General features: G+C 33.9%; 1 protein-coding gene across 2 annotated transcripts; it reads right to left on the bottom strand.

The window, feature by feature from the left end:
- Positions 1-3,623: 3,623 nt before the first annotated feature.
- LOC114336414 (uncharacterized) lies at positions 3,624-19,102 on the bottom strand. 2 transcript variants are annotated; one of them, XR_007696960.1, is made up of 3 exons: positions 18,412-19,102; positions 7,253-10,191; positions 3,624-3,948 (listed from the first exon to the last, which is right to left on the bottom strand). XR_007696960.1 is itself a non-coding variant. In XM_028286773.2 (2 exons), the coding sequence occupies exons 1-2, from the start codon at positions 18,925-18,927 to the stop codon at positions 9,901-9,903; spliced, it is 807 nt and encodes a 268-aa protein (XP_028142574.2). In that variant the 5' UTR covers positions 18,928-19,102; the 3' UTR covers positions 6,928-9,900. The 2 variants fall into 2 exon arrangements, 1 of the variants encoding a protein (XP_028142574.2); XM_028286773.2 differs by lacking the exon at positions 3,624-3,948 and having other exon boundaries at positions 6,928-10,191.
- Positions 19,103-19,748: the final 646 nt, after the last annotated feature.

Here is a 19,748-nt window from a genome sequence, read left to right as displayed (position 1 = left end):
TAGTCTAAACACGGTTCTACCGATATTTTTGAAAATAAAAATATCTTGAGTTACATATGGGTGGGCATAAACTGTCCACTTGGTAAAACTTGTTACTAAAGGTTTCTATATAACTTCTCGTTGGCAGGAATTTGTTTAGAGTTGTAAATATTGTTATACATTATTATACTAAATTTACAATCAAGATGCAGTAGAAATAAACAAACCAAGACACATTAAATGCTACTAGGAGCACTCCCGAATCATAATTTACAATGTATAAACTTTGGAAATCATGATTTGGGATTTACAATGTATATACATTGTAAATTATGATTCGGGAGTGCTCCTAGTAGCAATTATCGTGTCTGGGTTTGTTTATTTCTACTGCATCTTGATTTTAAATTTAATATAGATGTTGCTCCCTTGAACGCATTTTCCTTATTTACACACTTAACCACCCACAATGGAATATAAAAAAAAACGTAGTAGAAGGGTTATTTTCCTCCAGAAGCCAGGAGCTAGGCATCGAACTAATAAAGAAAATAAACTCTTGTCCAACGAATGGATGAGAATCTGAAAGGGTTGCATATTCTCATTGTAGTTACAATGGAGGGTATCTTGGGACAAAAACTTAAAAATAAATGAAGCTAAATCTGACGATAGATCCAATGACGTGAAATAAGAAGACTCCGCAACTGCTGTAAAAATTGGGAGCAACATGATTACCTCACCGAGGTAATGTTTATTATTTTGATACGAAGTTGATACGAACTTGACACGATCGAATATCGTTTTGTTTGTATATGCGTCATTGGTCGTGATTGTGTTGTATTTTGTCATTGTTTTCGTGAAAATCAAATTTTATTTTAAATTTTTGGGAGTTATTTACTTAATATTATAACGGTTTAACTTTCCGCGTGTAAAATCTAATACAATATCGTCTAAATAGCTTGTTTAGGCAGGTGTTGTATCGACATGTGCATTCGAATGCCATATTCCCCATAAATCGTCTATTCTCATACTCAATGTGAGAATTGGCATCTACAACTGAAAAAGCATTAACACTTAATTACCTTAATAGCCATAACTTATTTGGGAATTATGGTTCTGAGACATTGGACGACTATGCCGCGATGTTAATAAGGCCCTTTTTTGCATATTTCTCAGGACCGTTGATGAGTCAACGTCGCGTACCCAAACCGTCAGTTCCTATTTAAGCAGAAATCTGTGAAATCTTCGCATTGTGTGTATGTATAGTTTTTGAGCAGTTAAGTAGTTCAATAGTTTTTTGTTGACGTCCGAAGTCAGGACGCTTCGATTCAGTTAAAGTTGAGTACCAGTTCTTTGTGTTCGTGCTAAATCTCACGTAATATATCACGTTTAAAGTTATCTTAAATTTCCTAAGTCAATTCAATTATATTAAAGAAAATCTTTTCTTATTAAAGAGTCCAATGGGGATATCACAATTTTGACCATTTTTCAACAACAACCGCAAACCCCCAGCTGTGTTGGTAAACCGGCTGTTCATCTTTAAAGTCGACGCAGGACGACGATTATCTATCCATTCTTCAAATAAGGTCAGTAACTTATTTTGACTCGTGCCATCTAAACAAACAATGTGGCCCTTTGAGTTGTTTTGATTTGAAACCATGTCGACGACCTGTTGAGTGTTTTGATGTTACTTTTACGTGATTAAAGAACTTTCTTTATTTTTGCAAATATAGTCTCATTGTGAATTATTAACGGACAATTTTTCATCCAAAACGTTTTTTTTTTTTGTATTGATTGTAAATATATTAATAATAGGTTATTTTAGACAAAAACGAAACATGAAAAGCTATTTATTGGTTTTACTGTGGACAATGGTCTAATTAACTTCATTCATCAAATTTAACTTATTTAGACATTATCTTTCTTTTTTTTTTTATTAAATTTTCTTTAAATCTTGCCTTTGACATTCTCAATTAGTGCAATCAGAGACCACGGTCCCATTAATAGGATATTACACTATATGCTATTTCTGTAAACACCGTTAAGAGTAGGTGCATGTATATTATTATACATATTAAAATTATTTAGTATCATAAATAAAGTTTTTTATTTTTTATGAAGTCCAGTATAAATTCCTTATTTTTATGTATATATTTTTTGTGTCTTTTTTTACAGATATGTTATTTTTATATTTATATATATATTTAAACGGCGCCCAACTTCTAGTCTTATGTATTCCGTTTCGTTTGTCCTGTCTTAGTATAATCTCAATCTCCCAGCTGCCCTATCCAAGATCTAAATTCGTACCCCCTGTTTACGCTCCCGACTCTGAGCAACGAGGTCCTTGGGTTATCCTGGTGTTCGAACCAGCACATCATCACGTGAAGTGATTTCTTGGTCCGTTACAATATATTAGTAAAATGCCTTTTAATAGTCTCATTTGTCGTCGCAGAAGTTTGGAAACGCTATTTAAGTTTTTCTTAAAATGTATATTGTTGCACATATCAATGTTAACATATTAGTAAACACCAATCGATAGATCTTGCGGGCACCCGATTATGCATATATGTTATAGCAGAGTTCTCTGTCCAGGAGTTATATGTCAGTGGATAGAACTCACACTACAAAAACGCGGTGTTCCATTTGTGTCAAAGAACCTATTGGTAGAAATGAAGGTGTAAAAAACTGTTAAAGACAACCATAGTGTGTGCGAAGTACAATATACATATATGAGTGTGGCAAAGACAGCAAAAAAACCAATGTCTGTTTCAGTTGCAGAGACATTGCAGTTCAAGAGTGGGAGTTAGATTAGCCTTCTTATTTCAGACGGTTTTTTAATAATTCGTTGGTTTCGTAAGGTCTGTACATTATTTTTGTTTATATTAAAATTTAAGAAAATCCTGTATTTGCTAATCATAAGATTGTTAGATTTAATCCATTTTTAACAACTTTCAATAAATATTTTAACAATTTTCGAGGTGGATAATTTTTACCCGCCCTTGGGCATTCACATAGAACCTACATACATATCGTTAGGCGTTTAAGGGATTGGGACCGTGCAAGTTCGGCAAAGCGACACCTGGTTTCTCCGCTCAGCAACATTTTTCGCACTTTTAATTATATTGGCCAATTATATTAGTCCTGGTTACTGGATAATTATTGTCAAGGCCATAGTTCAAAAAAATAATAAGAAGAAAAAATAAGATTCAGGTTATGTTATTAAAACGTAAACAATTGTATGTATGTAGTAAATAAAATTAGTAATTAAAATGCATTACTGCAAGCAAAATACAATTAACTAAATTTACCTTTATATAATAATTGCATATCATATCAATATTGTGGAGCAATATATAATTTTTCTTCTTCAATGACAGTAGGTATGAAATATACGTCAATTTGACGGTTTCAATTGACAATATGAATTATTTAAGAAAGTAGCAATATTCCTCCGCTATTCGCGAACGATCGTTTCTCGTATCCCCTCCAAGTACTTGCACACCGCGAATACTACCGTCACCGTCAGTCGTTTCTAATAAAAGAATTATCTGATATTTAAAAAACGGGAGAAGAGAAAAACGTGACAAATTTGGTTATATTCAAAAACATTTATTTTTCTTCATTCATAAAAAAAATTGAAAAGCAAAACATTGGAGATTCATATTTTACTTAAAGTAACTTGAAAAGATATCAGTAAACAAAATATTAACTAAAATATTGTCAAAATTATAAAACGAAAATTCAATTAATTTGAGGGTGTATATTATATTTCAGGTTGTTTATTCTACTTCACTAAAATTAAACAGTCTCTGAAAACCTTAAAGCTAGAGTAAAACTAAATTATTATTCCAATTACATATAAAACGGTAACAAAAATATTAGTCGACCTTTAAAAGTGACACACTAAAACTGTTACAAAACTGATTATATGCCATACCAAATAACTATTCGCTCCGTGCATGACTGACGCGACACCTAGCGTAGTCGCCAGACACTTTTGGCGACCCCAATTTGACGTTACACATATGACATATTTGACGTTAATGTAATATTTATTTACCATTTTTGATAAAATTTGTTATACTACTAATAAGTGTGTTCGCTCAGACAGCCAGGGACTAGTCCACGACAAGCATCCATCCTCACTTTAAAATAAAATAAATTTACAAGGTATATTTACTATTAATTAATCTGGTATATTTATCAATAAACGATAATACATTCGATAAATATAATATGGAATTAAAGTACTCATGCATTGTCGTGGACTAAAAGCCACCGACAGGGTCCGTGAACGAACACAACGACACTTCTTCTTCTTCAAATGCAAATCCACTAATGGATGTTAGCGATCACATTTTCCATTAACTCTCTGTTTCATGCAATGTGTATCAGAGATTGTATGTCGTTAATCCCTGTCCATTGCCTTATGTTTCGGAGCCAGGATATTTTCTTGCGTCCTATTCCACTCTTTCCTTCAATTTTACCCGGGATTATAAGTTGAAGGAACTGGTATTTTTCGTTTCGTTTCGTATGATGTGACCCAAATACGCCATTTTTCTTTTCTTGATGTTTTCGAAAAGCTGGCGTTCTTGGTTGATTCTTTTAAGGACATCTACATTTGTGACTTTCGCCGTCCATGGTATCTTTAGGATACGGCGATAAAGCCACATTTCGAAGGCTTCTAATCTGTTTATATCCCTCGTTTTGAGTGTCCAGCCCTCTATGCCATATAGCAGCACCGACCACACGTAGCATTTAGTAAACTTTAGTCTCAGTGTAAGGTCGAACTCTGAGCAGGTCAGTACCTTCCTGAATTTTACGAAAGCTTGTCGAGCTTGCTCAATGCGACATTTTACTTCCCTGTCCGATGTCCAGTTCTCAAAAAGCCACGTTCCCAGGTATTTAAATTTGCTCACTCTTTCAATTAATGGACTTAGTATTCAGTGTTACAGTGGAGTTTTCAAATGCATCCAAGTTTCTGGAGATGATCATGAATTTAGTCTTTTTGGTATTATTGAAATTTAATCAAAAATTTTCTTCTTGATAAAAGGTATATTAGTTTAAACTAATATACCTTTTATCAAGAATGTTTAATAAAAGGTATATTAGTTTAAACTAATATACCTTTTATCAAGAAGAAAATTTTTTATTAAATTTCACTTGTAATTAATGGTATACAGCCAACTACAGGAAGTTTTTCCTTGTGGATTTTTGGTATTAATCTCTAATCCCATTCGCTTACTGTATTCTCCGATTATAGTGACAAGTTGTTGAAGATCTGCTATGTTGTCACACATTAACACAGCAACATCAGCATATCGTATGTTGTTGATCAATACCCCATTCACTTTGATTCCCATCTCTGCATCTTCCAAAGACTCTTGAAATATGGCTTCCGAATAAATGTTAAATAAAAGAGGGGAAAGCACACGTCCCTGCCGAACAACCCTTCTTATATGTATGGGTTTGGATATAGAATTGTCTATTTTTAATTGTGCCGTTTCATACCAGTACAAGTTTTCAATGCATCTTATGTCTTTTTGGTATATATCGAGCTTCTTGAGGAACTGCATTAACTTGTGATGTTGGAAACGATCAAACGCTTTCTTAATCTTAATCAAACACTTAATCTAAAAAGCATAGGAACACGTCCTGATGATTACCTCACCGGGGTAATTTTTTTTATTTTGATAAGAAGTTGATACGAACATGACACGATATAAGATCGTTTAGTTTGTATTTGCGTCATTGGTCGTGTTTGTGTTGTGTTTTGTCATTGTTTACGTGACAATCAAATTTTATTTTAAATTTTTGGGAGTTATTTACTTAATATATTAGTAAAATGCCCTTTAATGATCTCATTTGTGGCCGCAGAAGTTTGAAAACACTATTTAAGTTATTCTTAAAATGTATATTGTTGCACATATCAATGTAAACATATTAGTAAACACCAGTCGATAGATCTTGTAAGTCTTATAGATCTTACTAGATTAGTAAACACCAGTCGATATGTTATAGCAGAGTTCTCTGTCCAGGAGTTATATATGTCAGTCAGTGGATAGACCTCACACTACAAAAACGCGGTGTTCCATTTGTGTTAAAGAACCTATTGGTAGAAATGAAGGTGTAAAAAAACTGTCAAAGACAACCATAGTGTGTGTGCGAAGTACAATTTACATATATGAGTGTGGCAAAAACAGTAAAAAAAAACAATGTCTGTTTCAGTTGCAGAGACGCTGCAGTTCAAAAGTATGTATTACACCGTTCTTAGGCGTCAACGCCCTTCGGTAGGGATCTATGGGGGAGTATCACCGAGCCGCAAGCCCTTATCCCTTACCGTACTGCTCCCTCATAGGTCGATCAGATGCCCGCATATTCCAGTCTAAGCGCCAGATTCATATTTAGAATTTTATACTGGAGCGTTAGCCTTTTTGTTTTTCCGATGGCCTGGGCTGGGCCTGAACTCACATACCTCAAGGCGAAGTGAAGTGTGGGTCAGCCGCTAGTCGCACTGAGCTATCCGATCGATCAGTTCAAGAGTGAGAGTTAGATTAACCTTCTTATTTCAGACGGTTTTTTAATAATTCGTTGGTTTCGTAAGGTATTTACATTGTTTTTGTTTATATTAAAATTTAAGAAAATCCTGTATTTGCTAATCATGAGATTCTTAGATTTAATCCATTTTTATCAACTCTCAATAAACATCTTAACAATTTTCGAGGTGGATCTTTTTTACCCACCCTTGGGCATTCGCATAGAACCTACATACATATTGTTAGGCGTTTAAGGTATAATAAACAGAATATTTCCACCGTCACCGTCAGTCGTTTCTAATAAAGGAAGTATCTAATATTTAAAAAAAAAGGGAGAAGAGAAAAAACGTGACAAATTTGGTTATATTCAAAAACGTTTATTTTTCTTCATTCATAAAAAAAATTGAGAAGCAAAACATTGGAGATTCATATTTTACTTAAAGTAACTTGAAAAGATATCAGTAAACAAAATATTAACTAAAACATTGTCAAAATTATAAAACGAAAATTCAATTAATTTGAGAGTGTATATTATATTTCAGGTTGTTTATTCTACTTCACTAAAATTAAACAGTCTCTGAAAACCTTAAAGCTAGAGTAAAACTAAATTATTATTCCAATTACATATAAAACGGTAACAAAAATATTAGTCGACCTTTAAAAGTGACGCACCAAAACTGTCACAAAACTGATTATATGCCATACCAAATAACTATTCGCTCCGTGCATGACTGACACGACACCTAGCGTAATCGCCTGACACTTTTGGCGACCACAATTTGACGTTAATGTAATATTTATTTACCATTTTTGATAAAATTTGTTATACTACCAACAAGTGTGTTCGCGCAGACAGCCAGGGACTAGTCCACGACAAGTGGAGCATGCTCACTTTGAAATAAAATAAATATACACGGTATATTTACTTTACTATTAATTAATCTGGTATATTTATCAATATTCGAAACGAATAGGCACTAAAAGAAGAAGAGTTTTTTATACATGAATTTCGTGATGTTCAGAAAATTTCATGTTCATGACTCAGAAAATATAGCGCGCAAGGTAATGGCTGTAACAATGTTGAGGGTATGTCATCAGATAAAGATTAACATGATCAATTATTTTGGCGTTTCTTAACACTATATCAAAAAGGATTATTAAATAATAGATAAATAGGTAACAACATGCCTTCTTGACACCAAAAAATAAATAAGAAGCATATAAAGAATACATTACCAAAGAAATCAGTTTTTAAAAGAGAGAGAGGTATCTGTTTAATATCAGTATAGATGACATCGATGATAGTTGATTATTCAAACTCACTGCAAACAATTGTAGCCTTGGATCAGTTTGAAATGGTTAACGAGTTCAATTATCTAATGTTTGTCTCACCTTGACTTTACAGTATAAAGGACATAGGCAATGCAGTCCTTATGAGGGTTTTTAGCGCGGTGACGCCGATTTTATCAAAAATAATTTGTAATCGAACATTAGAGGGATTAAATTAAAACAGTTTTAGAAAGGCAATCTACACTTTTATATGTGTAATAACTATAGTATATCAAATAAACTTAAACGCATATGAATCCTAAAATTGTAGATTGCCTTTAAAAAACAGTTTTAATTTAATCTCTCTAATGTTCGATTGTTCGCCAAGCCAAGCCAAACTGCCAAGGTAAGAGTTGACAACCAGGACACCAAAGATATCAAAATACAGAGAGGAGTCCGTCAGGGTTGCGTGCTGTCTCCACTACTTTTCAATGTCTACAGTGAAGCGGTATTTCAAGAAGCGCTCTCAGATTCAATAGAAGGTATATCTATCAATGGAGAAGTTTTGAACAACTTACGTTTTGTAGACGATACAGTAATAAAAACAGATAACAACAATGATTTACAGAACATAATGCAGTCATGAGTACGGACTGAAGATGAATTTAAAGAAAACTAAATGCATGATCATAACTAAATCAGCACACGTAAACATCCAATTAACTATTGAAGATACTGCGATTGAGAGTGTGGATAACTACAAATACTTGTATAACATCAAATGTTATACAACATGGAACATGGATAACATCAAATGTAGACCAAACCAAAGAAATTAAGACACGTATTGAAATAGCACGTACATCATTCATTAAACTTAAAAAGTTTCTTTGTTGTCGGGATATAAGGTTAGAACTACGCCTTAGGATGCTTCGATGTTACGTGTTCTCTACTCTTCTTTATGGCTTGGAAGCGTGGACGTTGAAACAAGTCCATTTGAATAAGTTGGCCGCCATTGAATTTTGGTGTTACAGAAGAATCCTACGAATATCATGGATTCAAAGAATGTCGAACGTGGAAGTAACTATAAGGATAGGAAATCAACCGGAAATAATACTAACTATCAAAAGACGAAAACTTGAATACTTGGGACATGTGATGAGAGGCCAAAAATACTCATTATTACAACTTATTATGCAAGGCAAAATTCGAGGAAAGCGAAATGTGGGAAGACGAAGAACATCCTGGCTTAAGAACTTACGGGAATGGTTCGAATGCAGTAGTGCAGAGTTATTTAGAGCGGCAGTCAACAGGGTCCGCATTGCCATGATGATTACCTTCGATAGAAGATGGAACTTAAAGAAGAAGAATGTTCGATTACAAAGTCTTTTTTATAAGATCGGCATCACGTATGTAGTTCTCAAGGCAACTACATACAACAAGCCAACTAGTGGTAGCGGAACATTCAGTCCACAAAATTAATTCAAACATTCAACCTATTGTTCCTGTTAGTTATGAAGGTATTGTTCATTGGCCCCTTGCTACTTCTAAACATGAACAGAGATTCAAATTGGAAAATGTACCGGAGGATAAATAATAAAAGAATTGTGAGTTTGATCTTAATCACCGGATGGTGCTACCTGATTTTTGTTTAAATTTTTATATGAATGTTATGGTTTTATAATATCTAAAGAAAGACCTTTGGTAATTAAAATATATAAAAAACGATTGCAGTATCAAAATATAATATTATAAAAGTATGTACAGTAGACTCGCGATTATCCGAGGTAATTGTCTATAGTTTTGTCAGTTTTGTCTATAAGAGATAAAAACATTTATCTTATCAATATTACTGTTTAAAAAGTCCTTTGATTGATTTTTGCGTAAGCTTCAATCCTCTTTTTGAGGCGGCAATGTTGCACCAAGGTTGAAAGTTGTAACTCACCAGTTATGACTTTTGCCTCGGTTAACCGAGGGGCTCGGATAACCGAGACTCGGATAATCGCGAGTCTACTGTATTAATTAAAACATGTGCAGCATGAAGTCACCCATATCTATTACTTAATAATTATAACAGGAATCATCACAATTGTGTAGAATTACAACAGAATAATCAAAATATTTACTCTATTTTAATAGCTTCGACTGCTGCTGCAGCTACATCTCCATGAGATTTTTTACATAACTTTTTAACGTGTCCTAGTTCATCACAGTTATCACAATTCTTCCTTTTGTACTTACAAGCTGAAGTCACGTGACCTTTTACTCCACAACCACCACAAATAGACCACTCGAAGAAACATGGATCAGCTCCGTGTAAGTAGAGCGCTTGAGCACATCTAAAACATTTCGGCTGTCTCTTTAAAAACTTAGAATGCTTTCGATTCTTTTCTTCATCGAAAGCTAATCCAACCTGCAAAATGTAGAAAATAGATTTTAAACAAATTCGAAAAATTTACAAAAAATTTCTGTATGGTCCTTTTCATGAGCATTTCAGTGCGTCACAAATGATAGAAAAAAAGGTAAGTCCGTGGTAATACATTCATAAGTCAATTGTGTTTATTGCATTTATAAAATGGTATTTTCTTTGATTTGTATAGTCTTGTAAATTGTACAGATTATATTCGTAGATTTATTATATAATCCGTAAATAATTTTTTTTCGATTATAGCGCCACCCATCGACAACTAGAATAAATGTTATAAATGTCTGTAATCACCGACGTGCCTTTTTTTAGTCACATACAATTTAATGCGTTATAGCCACTTTACACGATGCAACTAAATTGCCCAATTTCTTGCAGCAATAGAAATTGCATCGTATCATACGAAAATTGCACAGAAAAGCTGCAACTTCTTGCAGCAATTTCTTGCTGAAAGAAGTCGCAGTTAAATAGAACATGTCCTATTTTCATGCAATTTTTCCTGCAATTTGGTTATATTTTTCGTGACTTTTAAGGCTACACTGTTTGTTTTTACTACATTGACATTCTGTCATCCTAAATTTCAAACTAAACAATTTTTTAACAAAACTAGAGGAACTTTTTACCAATTTCACGCTGCACAGATAACATTATTCTGGTGGATAGCTTTAATTATGCAACATAGGGATTAGAAAAACTATTTTCTATTTGTATTTCTTACAACTTGTTTCCTTTTGTAAATGAATAATGTATAGGTATACTTGCATTAGGTATTAATTGATTTTGTTATAATACATTACTATAATTTTCTCAAATTACAATCTAACATTTTTAATCTAATATCTGATAATTCTACTCAAAAAATTATATTTAATTTGTAAAAACAAGATAACCTAAAATTTATGCTATTTTGTCAAAGTTTCTGTCTATTTCATGTCAGTTTATGCAATTGTTTGCACCCTGTAATCACTTTATTGCAGAAGTTAGTTGCAACTTATTGCACAAGTTCTTGCGCAAGAAATTGTGCAATTCATTGCGCAATTGCATCGTGTAAAGTGGCTATTAGAAAGAAATTAAAAAACTGTGACGCACTGAAAGATGCTCATGAGAAAAAGAATAGTTCTTCCATTTAGGCTATTGAATATATAGAAAAGAACTACAACGTTAACGCGGTTATATTGTTTCATATGGTCAATGGACCTCTTAATATGAAAAAACCGAGGAGTGCTACCATTTAAGGACACGCGCCAACTCGTAACTTTTAATGACAAAAATTTTCAAATCAAAATGTACACCGGCCAATTCGTAACTTTTTTATTACCTGACCTGCCAACCCGAAATTTCTTCAAGTGAATTCGAAACCATTAATTAAATCTAATACCTTAAATCTAAACCGAATGTTTCTTGGTTTGCTTAAAAACATTATATTTGTATTATATGTACCTATAAAAAATAACAAAAATTGAAATATCTTAATAAAATCATTGAATCAATATTATAGTGTTTCGTTAACACGTGTTATAAATATTATTTCCATCAAGTATAGCTCTACACGAGCTTGGTTTTTATCAAGTAATTGTAAATTAAATATTTTTTAGATGTTTAGCAATGATAAATTATTTAAATCCATCTGATAATTTAAAAGCAGAGATTTTCCATATGTTTATTTCAAGTCTAAAAGACCTTTATTTAGTTACGAATTCACCGGTAGTTGATCGGTTACCGAAAAATTACCTGAGAGGGTCAGAGTTACCGATTGGCCTGTAATTAGGATGGGGGATTAAAATAGTTACGAATTCACCGGGACCCCCATTTAAATGGGTGCGTTTTTGAGAAAGGGGTGAATTAGTCCCTAGGCACAGGGTGCATTAGGGTGAGTTCTATGCACTTTTGGTACAAGCACGTCTACAGAAAAATTGTTCCAGATTAAATTTACTATCGAAATATCACCTTTTAAAGTCAAAAATATTTTTTTACAAAAATATATTAAAAAAAAGCAAAAAAAAACATGAAAGAAAGCAATTTTGATTTTTGTCCCATAACTTTCTTCGACTGAGATATAGGCAATGTCTAGAATATATAGAATGGAATAACCTATTTCGTAGTAAAGATCTTTACGACATGATTGCTGTTTTATGACATTATTTACTCTCTTATTGAACATTTCACTCCAGTTAAATATTTTAGTATTACGGAATTTCCTTGTTGGTATTCTTCTGAGCATAAACAATTGGTGGGTGTATGCCAAACATGGCATACATTCCAAAAATGGATATTACACCTAGAGGAAAAGAGACATCTCATTCTACACAAATTTATGTGCGATTTGATATGTGTAAAATGATATAATTGACTAAAAAAGAGACTTTTAAAGTAATACGGGCTTATGTATACTTATACCTTAAAATAAATGAAATATTCTGTGAATAGAGGTACTTATATGTTCACATAAATATGATCATAAGCGTTCCAATTTTTTTCTGAATTGCGTTTGGGTTACTTAATAGAAATAAGTCATCATAAATATGACATAATTTTGAACAATAATTTGATGACAACAGCTAATGACAGGATAATTAACAATAATAAATTAGGTACTATGCTTCTTTTCATGAGCATTTTTCAGTGCGTCACAAATGATAGAAAAAAAGGTAAGTCCGTGACAGTTGTCATATTTTATTTGCAATTTGGCAAAAAACAAATCAATTGTGTTTATTGCATTTATAAAATGGTATTTTCTTTGATGTGTAGTCTTATAAATTGTTAAGATTATATTCGAAGACATATTATATAATTCGCACATTATTTTATTTTCGATTATGGCGCCATCTATTGACAACTAGAATAAATGTTATAAATGTACCGACGAAATGTAATCACCGGCGTGCGTTTTTATCTGTCACATACAATTTAATGTGTTAGAAAGAAATCGAAAAACTGTGACGCACTGAAAGATCCTCATGAGAAAAAGCATAGTAATAAATAGATATGTTTTGTTTGTATCTCAGCTTTAATAAAAAATGTTTGCGAAAAGAGGCATATGTTTTTTTTTTCAAAAAAATATTCAATATACTCCATAAAATGTGTTCTTGTGTCAGAATTAAGTCAAACACAGAAGCTAATACACATTTTATTGAAAAATAAAATAGTATTTCATTTACGTCACATAAATCACAAAAACTTGTTTTCTCAAAATTATACTTTTTGACATATATCCCTTTCCCCATGCACCCACCAATTGTTAAATGAAAAAATTAAACTTTCAGTCACTTTTCTCAGGATTCGAAAAAAATGAATGCATTTAATACCATTGGACCAAGATTTTGAGCCAACCCCCTTAAACACTGCATTAAAGATACCAAATTTAAATTCATATTAGCTCTTTCTGGCTTTTAACATTTTAACATGTAGTCCTGCCATGGAACAACCTGGTCTGTTAAAATACTCTGTATTATTGACGATTAATTCTTACAACATAACATAATTTACAGCAGACATTCTCAAATAATTTTTAAAATCATCAGGCTTCCTTTGTTTTAATTCACGAAGTAAAGATATGTGTCCATATTTTTCTCTCTCCTTCATTCAATTTTTAATCCAGTTTAATCGATTTACTTTGTAATTCCACCTTATACAACCCAAGAAGTGCTACTTTTTTCTTTTTGTTCGTTTTAGACGACAGTTTATTCTGAACGAGACAACACACCTTTAGATATTTTATACACGCATAGAATATCCAACATACATTCCAGTCCCCACAAAATATGACGGAACTGCCCAACTAACTAAGAGAATTGAAGACATAAGTGGATAAACAGTACCGGCGCTAGGGTAGCAGGCGCCCGCCTGCAAAACTAGCATAGGCGCCCTTCAGTTTCTTTTAAATTAATATTTGGTATCACACCAGCAGAAAAAAGCACATTTTGGCGCCCCCCAAACAAGGGCGCCCGCCTGCAGTGCATCCCTTGCAGGCCCGTTATCGCCGGCCCTGTGGATAAAGGTCATATGTCACAAAATAATGTTTTTTAGCAAAGAGCATTTTAGTGTCTTTTGTTTCAAGTTAATTATTTATTTTATAAATTTGCATTGCTACACTTTTTTAAACAGGTACTTATCTGAAGGTACTGTTTTACACTTTAAATTGAATTTAAAAAGAGTTACCTTAAGCCAAATATTTCAAATTTTGTGGACATATTACCTTTATCCACATAGTAAAAATAATTAAAAAATGTTAGGGTTAAGTGGTAATAGAGTTAAGTATCCAAAAAGGGCACTAATTTTCAAAAAAAAATTACAATACAAAGGTTCTTTTTGGGATTTCTTTATTTTCCCATTTTGCGTTTTCATAAAACAATCTATACTCTTCGGGAACAAATTTTATTCAGCCTCATAAAGTTTCCAGTTTTTCCAAACTCAAACCACCAATTTTATTTTCCAGTCTTCTTGGTCTATATTCAGTTCTGGTCAGATGTGCTTTTTTTTTTTCTTAAGTTTACGGGACCGTTCAAGTATTACGTAACGCAGGTTGGTGGGTGGGACAAAATCTTCAAAAACTGCGTTACATAATAGTTAAACGCCCGTTACAGTGCGTTACGTAAGGGGGGAGGGGGGGTCAAAAATTTTCAAGAATCTTCAAAAATCGTGTTACGTAATACTTGAACGCTCCTTACTTGCTGAAATGACAGGTGGGCATTTCATCATCATCATCATCATCATTGGCTCGACAGCCCTTTCTGGGTCTTGGCCTGTTCCAGGATTCTTCTCCACTCTGATCTGTTTCGTGCTTTTTTTCTCCAGTTTTTTATTTTTAAGGTTTTTATATCATTTTCTATTTGTTCTAAATATCTCAGCTTCGGTCTTCCTCTTGTTCTTTTTCCTACTGGCATCTGTTTGAATATTTTGTTTGGTATTTCGCCTTCTTCCATTCTTTCTACATGTCCCATCCAATGCAGCCGTCCTATTTTAATGAATGTTATGATATCCGGATCCTGGTATATTTCGTATAGTTCAAAGTTGTACCTTCTTAGCCAAATTCCATTTTCTTTTGTGCCCTTATATATGTGTCGCAAGATTTTTCTTTCAAAGGTTTCCTCTCTTTTAGTGAGTGTCCAGGTTTCTGAGCCGTATGTGAGTACCGGTCTTATTAAGGTTTTGTATATTTGGCATTTTGTTTTCCTTGCAACGTTGTCTGATCTTAGTTGCCGAATTAAGCCATGGTAACTTTTATTGGCAATACATATTCGCCTCTTCACTTCCTCTGCTACGTTATTATCAGATGTGACTAGGGATCCCAAGTATGTAAAGTTTTTTACCCCCTCAATGTTGTATTCTCCTATTGTTATATTTTGTGGCTGCCTTATTTCTGTGTTTTTACTTCCATCCATCCATCCAATGGCACTACAGCCCAAATCGAGCCTTGGCCTCCTTCAATAAGCTTCTCCAATCATTTCGATTTACCGCTGTTCTTTTCCATGAACGCGTTCCCAGGAAGTTCCTGGCATCCTCATCGACTTCGTCTTCCCATCTCTTTTTAGGTCTTCCAACCGGTCTTCTTCCCTGCATTCTTGCATTCAGCAATTTTCTGGGGATTCTATTCTCATGCATGCGGACCACGTGCCCTGCCCACCGTAATCTTTGTAGTTTAGTGTGTTGTGCTAGAGTTGGTTCGCTATATTGCTCGTATATTTCTCTATTATACCTAATTCGCCAGTTGTTATTTTCCCTTATTGGGCCCAGTATCCTACATAATACTTTTCTTTCAAACACATCTAATGCATTGGCAGATTTCTGTGTCACCACCCATGTCTCGCAGCCATAACTTACTATGGGCCTGATTATTGTTTTATATACCCAGAGTTTTGTTTTCCGGTGTACGTCTCGCGATTTGAATATGTGGTCCATCGCGAAATATGCTTTATTTGCCAGCACAAGCCTTCTATTTATTTCCGGTTCTTCTTCACTGCTTGCAACCAGATCCATTCCTAGGTACGTGAATCTATTCACATGTCCTATATCATCAATAAAGTGTTGTTGCGCCGGTCTATTTGATCTGGTTTGTATGAGTAGTTTTGTTTTATTTGTGTTTATTGCTAGCCCTACTGCTTCTGCACTCTGTTTCAACTCAACGTAGGTTTCTTCCGCTGCATTCATTGTTCTGCTCATTATGTTTATATCATCCGCGTATGCTGCTAATTGGGTAGATTTGTTTGTAAGTATGTTATTTCCGCTTACCGTCAACCGTCTAATTACATATTCAAGAACAAGATTAAAAAGCGTTGGAGCCAGTCCGTCGCCTTGTTTCAGTCCTTGCGTTATCGTAAACGCATCAGTGATCTGTCCTTGAATACATACTTGTGCTTCTGTTTCTGTCATTGTCATTTGCACTAGTCGTATTAATTTTGATGGTATGCCAAATTCTTCCAATATATTAGGTAGAATTGTTCTATCTATTGAATCATAGGCTTGTTTAAAATCTACAAAGAGATTGTAAACGTCCATGTCATATTCCCATGCTTTGGCTAGTATTTGTTTAACTGTAAATAGTTGGTCAATGGTAGATCTATTTTGCCTAAACCCTGCTTGATATTCCCCGATGATTTTTTCCGTGAGAGGTTGAAGTCTTCGATTAAGGATGTTTGTGAATATTTTGTATCCCGAACAAAGTAAAGAGATGCCTCTATAATTCTGACACAACAGTTTGTCTCCTTTTTTATGAATAGGGCAGATTATACTTTTCTTCCATTGCTTGAGTAGTTCTGCCGGTATTTTATCTATTCCCGGTGCTTTATGGCTTTTTTGTATGTGGATTGCCGTTTGGACCTCCTCTAGCGTTGGGGGTCTAGTTAATTCATTTTCTTCTCCATCTTCCTCCAGCTCTTGTTGTTGTACCTCCTCCCGTGCCTGCTGCTGTCTCTGTTGTTGTAATGGTGGTTGTGCCCCTTTGTTTAATACTTCCTTAAAATATGTCATCCAGGTTATCTTAATTTCGTCCATATCGCTAATGATTTCACCCTTCTTATTTTTGCAGAGGCTAGTCTTCGGTTTGTATCCCTGTCTTAAATGTTTAATAAGTTGGTATGCACTACGTGTTTCGTTTTCCTTAAACTCCCTCTCTATGTTTAGTATACGTTGGTTTTCGTACTTTCTCTTTTTCTGCCTGCACAGTTTATCTGCTCTTCGTCTTTTGTTCTCAAATTCTGCTTTTCTCTCTCTAGTACGTCTGAGTATGTAATTCTTATGTGCTTCATTTCTTTCCTGTATAGCTTGTTTGCATTCTTCATCGAACCATGTTTCTTCTCTCCGTTGTGTCTTTGTTCCTATGACTTCTTTCGCTGTGTTTAGTATGATACTGCTTATGGTGTTCCATTGATTTTCTACTGTGTGTTTTTACTTACCTGCATATATTTTGTTTTGTTCTGGTTGATTTTAAGGCCACTATTTTGTGTAGCTCGTTCTATTTGATTGAATGCCTCTATCATTTATCTTCTTGATCTTACGATTTAGGTAGGCATTTAGGTATGCCTTATAGAGATAGAAGCTAAATTCGTCCACTCTTATCCATTTTACATTAACACGAAAATTAATCATTTCATTTGAACTGTTTGTTTGCTTTTTACATAAATAGAGGTTCGCCAGCAGATCTTTAAAGTCGTAGAAAAAATTCTCCATATTTACACATTTCTCATGGATAAATGTATTATGTCCAAACGCGATATTGAACATAATACCTTTATCCACTAGAATTCGAAAGATCTAGTGTGACATATTGCTTTAAAACCTTCCTGTTATTTTTATTTAGCTAAAAATAGGTTATTTTAAAATTTTAAAGGGTTAAACAGCACATTAGAAGAACAAAAACCTAATAAAACAATTTTCTCAAAAAATGTGACATATGACCTTTATCCACTTATGGCTTCAATTGTGCCTTCACATATCGGTACTGCGATAAAAATGAAATGTTTATGTGCAACGAAATATCCGATCTGCCACAGACCAAATCGGCAAGAGCAGAATGACAGATCTGATCGTAGGGATAGATTGTTCAGAAATCCTCTCCGTGTGCCTCTGTAATGAACTTTTCAGAGCAGCCGTCTCTAAAATCCAAATAGCTATGATGATTGCCGACCTCCATCGCGGAGATGGCACTTAAGAAGAAGAAGATGCTCTGACAAGGGCTCAAGAAATAAGGAGAGAAAATAATTGAAAACTTACCTCAAACACTTGTGAAAGCGACATAGAGTTTTGATTAATTTTACTCTTAATTTCAGGTAGTACCCCTGCTATTAACTGGTTTCTTAATTTACTGTGTTTACTTTTTTTACTGAAATTACACTCTGCCATCATGTTTCGCAAAACCCTAACATAATGAATAAAGGATTGGCCTTGGTATTGTTTCCTGAATTGAAACAGCTCACGATAGTATGCAACATCCTTTTTGGGATAGAAATGGTTGTCCAATGCCTTAAGTACAAATTCGTAACTAAGATTATCAAGTTGTTGGCCATCGCTGACACCCTCTAAAATATCATGGCATTGAGGTGGCAATATGGCTAGAAGTAGTGGCGCTCTCAGAATGTTGTCGAAATTAGTATGTTCTTTGAAAAATAATTCTATTTTACTTTGATATTCTATCCATTTGTCTTCCAATTTGAAAGTACCTACTTCAATTAAAAATTTCATCACTAAGTCTTTTGCAGTCTCAGACCCTTCAGACAATGAAATATCCATGACTGGAGATCGCAAGAATACACTTTATTAAAAAAATCAGCAATATTTTACCGGCTTCTTTTTGAATTTTGATAATTTATGTTTATAGGTTAAAACTTAAAACAAACGTCATTGTCATTGGCAGTCAGAGTCAGTACAGCCAACTGTGTGATTCTAAATCGGCCTTTTTTAACAGACAAAATTTTTTGTTTAAAATTCTATTAAATCCAAAGTCCAAAAGTTTGTGAATTCACAGGTAGTCCAGAAAGCCACTGCGCATCCGCTAGGAAAAATATTTTGATTCGGATTTTTTGCACAATTACAATTTACACGGGCGCTTTACAGCTTGCAATTCTACCTGCAAGACGCAAGAAAGTTGCCTAAAGGCATGCGCAGTATGTCGTCAGTTGATTATTGCATGCAACTTCTTGCAATTGCGCGATAATCGGTTTGGTGCCATTTTTTCTGCAAGTTTTCATGCAAGTCTAGGGAAATTTGATTTTTCCACAATATCAAATGTCATTGACGACACGAATTCACGAATACATGCCGATCAGCTCATGATCAGCTGTTTTCTGTTTGTGAAATTAGTGAAATATATCAAGGATGGAAGTGAATGAATAATGAAATGGCACTTTCTGAGATTCCATAATTATTGTAAATTGCATGTATATTAAGCTACGGAAGCCCTCTCTCCTCTAGCTAAGTACCTTAGGATAATAATTAATTTGTGTTTCGCAGAAATAGTATTTCGAAATATAGATTTCTTTGTAATTGTTCAATTTTTCCCAAGAGTTTATTAAAATGTACATTCATTCCTAGAAAATTAGAGTCATTTTCAT

Source organism: Diabrotica virgifera, chromosome 3 (assembly GCF_917563875.1).
Source record: "Diabrotica virgifera virgifera chromosome 3, PGI_DIABVI_V3a".
NCBI lineage: Eukaryota > Metazoa > Arthropoda > Insecta > Coleoptera > Chrysomelidae > Diabrotica > Diabrotica virgifera.
The sequence above is the reverse complement of the archived record's forward strand: the minus strand, read 5'-3'. Positions and strand labels throughout refer to the sequence as shown.